Raw genomic sequence first — 5,000 nt, forward strand, 5'->3', positions numbered from 1 at the left:
TATTATTATTATTATTATTGTTTTCCACTTCATTTCCTGTCTCCGGCCCCAATTGGACGTTTTCAAGCAATCTCTAGGGAGGCGGATAACAATAGTGAAATGTACACCTGCTGGTAACCGTACACTGGGTTGCCTGTGGTACGTGTTACACAAAAAAACGGAAGGCACTGAGTTGGGTGGTATTGGACTGCAGCGTTCGAGTTAATTTTTCAAGTGGGGGTCACGTACACCATTTGAGGGGTCACCCAGACGTCGTGCCAGCAGTGGCCCTTTGGCTCACACGTTCACAAGTTGAATTATTATGTCCTGTAATGTCCCGTTTTGAAGTCTGTTACTCTTTTAAGCCTTGGTAAGTGATTCAGTTCAAAGATAACAAAAAACACGCCCGTGAGTAAAACTCAAACTGCTTTCCTGTATGTCATGCATGTCTTGCAATTGCAGTTGCACTAAGCAAACGTTTATTCCACACGCTAAGGAAGGACTGAACATCATGATGTTGTTGTTTCCGCTTCATAATAATAATTCCTCTTCTGTTCAGTCTAATCTGATGCCAGATCAAAACGTTTTTTGGTACAACAGAGATCCGACAACCACTCAAGGTGTTTGATTTGAGTTTGCTGCCACCAGAAAAAGTTACCAGAGAATTTGCCATTTGCTTTCAGTGTTGTACATAACATGACAGTTAGTAAAATAACCCTTATTGCAGCTCAAAATGATATCCGAGGGCGAAAGATGCAATTGTTGTCGAAGTCCATTATTCGTCGCTTTTAAGATTCCAGATATTTATTTTTCACCTCTTGTGTTGTTAATCGAATGGACTTTCCATTAAGAAAATAAAAGGTATATTTTATTTTAAGATCCAATAAAACACCATTTGCGTTACATCTGCTTCACCACCATTGCTTGTACTGTGTCCACCTGATGAAATCTACGCATTTCCACTACCCTCTGAAACTTGCCAAAGGTACGCACTCGATACTCTAGGCACAAAAGCAAGACTTACCGGGGGAGTGATATGTTTTCATTTCCCCGACTCGAAAACAAATAATAAAAATAATAAAACGGAGAAATTTAACTCATTTTCTGACTGGATTGCCATACCCAGTAATAAGACAACCATAGAATGCACATACTATGCATGATGATGAATAGCCTCACACGTCTTCGTCATGCATTCCTCCCCGAGTTCGTTGGGGAGGAAGAAGGAGATTGGGTGATGACCGAAAAGAATGTCTGTGAAGGAGGCTATATGATGTTTCGACCTACTTAACAATACGGCCATAGATTGATATAGAAATCGCCTTAAGACACAAACTTAAAGTAGGTCAAGTTTATTTGGACATAGATTCAAATTTACGCTTATTGCGATGGTCCTTCGAACGAGACCTTGCATCCTTTGCATCCCGCGGGCTCAAGTTTTATATGTTCCCATGGCGAAAACGGCGGAAGCGAACAAGCATGTTCGTGACTTCTCAACGAATATATCGTTGTACGAGAAAGGAAGTCCCGAATACACAAAGGAATCAGTCGAATTTCTGCTATGTCGTGTAGGTGTATTACCCTCAGTCAGAAAGGAGCCAACAAAACTTTTGGAAATCGCGACCGGAACAGGGAAATTTACTCGTGTGATGGTTCAAGTGTTGACAGCAAGTGAAGCCAATGTGGAAATAATCGCTAGTGATCCTCTGCTCGCAATGTGTGAGGCGTTTCGATGCCTTGTTCCTGAGATTGAAATGCGCCAATTTCCTGCAGAAAGTATTGGTAAGATATTGGTATTGATATTGGTATAAGATATTGGTAAGATAAAAGGCAAAGCTTTGATTGGAATGCTTAGGCACGCGCTAACACTTTCAGCATGCCAAATCTTCGTGATTTTTTTACCATTACTTCTGTGAAACGAGGATCATGAGTTAAATTAAGCGTGGAATTCGATTTTGTTTGGGAGAGAAATGTCAGAAACAACAGACCTCATATGTATTGCGTGACAACACCTTGCGTTACTAAAACGTCATCGTCGACGAAGACTATATATTGGATCAATACGTGTTATTAGCAGTACTTCACAAGGTAAAACACTCATCATATAATAATTTTCAATGAACTACCTATTTTGTGAAGGGTGACCGAGACTTCCTTTGCCACACTCTATCTTTCTTTTGCTAATGAATGTGTCTCTAGAAGAAATAACCCCTATTTGTCTGGTATTGGATTTATCCTTTTGGGATACTAAATGAACTTTCAGCTTCAAGCCATGCATTGCATAAACATTGTAAAGAAATCTTACATTTTTTATAACTAAATGTTAAAAGCTAGCCATATGTTTTTGTCCTTTTTAATCAAAATCAAACATTTCTTATCTTAAGGTTAACTGGAAATGCTCTTTCTTTGCTAAAGCAAAAAATAGGCTTACAAGAGCTTCTACACTATCATCTTTTAACGAGCCATGTAAGATCTTTCAAGACCTAAAATTGCTCTTCCAAAGTTTTTGGTCTTGGAACTGGCAATAACCTTGAAGGATATTCAAACAGATATTGGAAGGTGTTTGCATTAATATTTTTTTTCTCAGCTCTTCCAGATGAATCTGTTCCAGTGATTATGTGTGCTCAAGCTTTCCACTGGTTTTGCAGTGAAACAACAGTAACTGATATTTGTCGTGTTCTTAAACCAGGAGGGAAATTTGGCATGATCTGGAATCACAGAGACCATTCAGTACCATGGGTGAGAGCCCTGCAAGATATTGTTGACCCATTTGTTAAACAGAAAGACATGCCCCCTGGCCCCAGAGAACTTAAATGGATGGAAACTTTAAACAAATCAGGGAAATTTACTCCAGTGGAAAGAAACACAGAGTTTCGAACCTATGTTGAAGGTGATATGGAGAAGATTGTGGCTGCTATCATGTGTGTAAGTGCAATTACTCAGAGCAGCATCGAGGAAAGAAGATCTGTTGAGGCCAAGGTTAGAGATATTATCACAAATCACCCTGATTTACAAGGAACAAAAGTCTACAAGTTGCCCTATATCACTGATATTTGTTGGTGTGCAAACAAGTTACTATGAACAGGTAGATGACAAAATAGAACTATGGCCTTTTTTATCCCAGCCTGTAAAATGCTGCATATTTCTGGGAGATAGATTGATTGTTAGGGTTACATAATTTTACAAATATGTAATACTACTACTAACAATAAATATATTTTAAAAATACAAAATATCTATATTTTTTTACAATAAACTGGAAAATAATTGAATGTTTAGAATCTTGCATGCCGCTTGATGCTGGGAGGTGAATAGACCGTGGCTAATCACCTCCAGGCAAGCCAATCAGCATGTGCCAAAAGCATCATTTACTTGTGTAGTATAATTTATATCGACAAATGTTATCAAAGATAATTATGAAAATTATTATTATATTATTATTATTATTATTATTATTATTATTATTATTGTTGTTGTTTCCAAGAATCTAGTCTGCATTTTTCAACAAAAGATTTTTATAACCTTGGGAACTATTTTCATAATTATCTTGAGCCCGAGGGATCCAAACGATGCTTGGTCTCTTTAGATGGATTTCAATTTATGTCCAAATAAACTTGACTTACTTTAACTTCGTGACTCGTTTGTGCGTTAAGGCGATTTGTATATCAATCTGTGGCCGTTTTGTTGAGTAGGTCGAAACATCATCTAGCCTCCTTCTCAGACATTTTTTCCGGTCGTCACCCAATCTCCTTCTTCCTCTCCAACGAACTCGGGGAGGAATGCATGACGAAGACGTGTGAGGCTATTCATCATCATGCATAGTGTCTGTATTTTATGGTAGCTTTATTTATTATTGCCTCAAACGTATTTAGCCAAGCACATAGGCTAGGTCTACTAACACATGGTTTTCACGTGACGTCATTAGTGAGACTTTGTTTAATACCGTCAGACGATGCATGCACTCAAAATCTTCCACATTTACGAAACTTGGCTACCTGCGTAAGGATGACACTATTGACGCAAACAAACTCTAGATATAAAGTTCACAGATATAGCAACAGACCAAATGCCAGCTTCGAATTTTAGTAAAAGCATTTCATAAACCCAGAGCACCTGGTGCATGCGGGCGGGTAGAAATGGCCTTGCATGCGCGACATCTGGTCGAGTTCTGCTATACTCTGCAGACTGGCTCACAAGTAATTGTTAATTGTAACTGAGCATAAGCTACAAACTCAATAGCGTGTTGGTCATAAGTACCTTTTCGTAGAACAATAGACACTAATTAACAACACGTTAATGCGCATGCGTCAATAGTGAGAACCAGGCTTTACATTTCAGACTTAGAGTGGCTACACTGGTTCGTTATTTGATATATTGAATTGGCGAAGACCTTATGCACTTGATAGGCTCAGCTCGCGACTTGATGATGGCTGTTACGAACTGTTCGCAACTGGCTACACAGTGCCCTCCACCTCAACATTTATTCCTGGGAAATCGAGGTCGCCATCTACCAGCATTAGATGGGTCGATTCCAGGTTGCTTTTTACTTCCTTGGGTCCATCTTTACACCCAAAGATGATTTTTTTCTGCCCAAGCCCGTTTCTTGAAGTTGTATCTTCATAGCCTTGTTCGGTACAACCTTCCGTTCAGGATCTGACAAACAAAAGAACTCGTGCGTCCAAGTCTCTTTTACTTTGTAGGGTAAGAAGGGTTTAGTGGTTTTGCTACGGAAAGAAGCAACTTTTCTTGAAGAAGTTGACGGAACGCTTCCATAGGGACTGAATAGATTCCTGAAATTGTTCAGCGCACCACTGTTGTTGTACGTCATCGGTCAGTGAGGTGTTTATACCAGCATCAGTTATCGGTGTGCTTGTGGGGCTCAATGAGTCACTCCTTCTGTGCATGCTTTGTGGGTTTACTGCCTCTGATAGAGTCTTCGTTGCTTGCCTTAACAAAGTGATCTCCGTAGAAAATCAACCATTTACTCCTTCAACCTCCGTCGCTTCCCGACATGATTTAAC

The 5,000-nt window shown here is 39.4% G+C and overlaps 3 protein-coding genes across 4 annotated transcripts in view; 2 read left to right on the forward strand and 1 right to left on the reverse strand.

The window, feature by feature from the left end:
* LOC138049282 (uncharacterized) overlaps positions 1-5,000 on the reverse strand; it is a 71,204-nt gene that overhangs the window by 60,064 nt on the left and 6,140 nt on the right. The gene's annotated exons all lie outside the window — the stretch shown is intronic.
* The window catches only part of LOC138049285 (cyclic GMP-AMP synthase-like receptor 3), a 51,860-nt gene that overhangs the window by 6,469 nt on the left and 40,391 nt on the right, over positions 1-5,000 (forward strand). The gene's annotated exons all lie outside the window — the stretch shown is intronic.
* LOC138049286 (uncharacterized methyltransferase Mb3374-like) lies at positions 1,261-3,243 on the forward strand. Of its 2 annotated transcripts, none has more exons than XM_068895491.1 (2): positions 1,261-1,761; positions 2,567-3,243. In XM_068895491.1, the coding sequence occupies exons 1-2, from the start codon at positions 1,368-1,370 to the stop codon at positions 3,058-3,060; spliced, it is 888 nt and encodes a 295-aa protein (XP_068751592.1). In that variant the 5' UTR covers positions 1,261-1,367; the 3' UTR covers positions 3,061-3,243. The 2 variants fall into 2 exon arrangements, with proteins under 2 accessions (XP_068751592.1, XP_068751593.1); XM_068895492.1 differs by having other exon boundaries at positions 1,399-1,761; positions 2,669-3,243.

The sequence above is a fragment of the Montipora capricornis genome, chromosome 5, assembly GCF_036669925.1.
Source record: "Montipora capricornis isolate CH-2021 chromosome 5, ASM3666992v2, whole genome shotgun sequence".
Classification (NCBI taxonomy): domain Eukaryota; kingdom Metazoa; phylum Cnidaria; class Anthozoa; order Scleractinia; family Acroporidae; genus Montipora; species Montipora capricornis.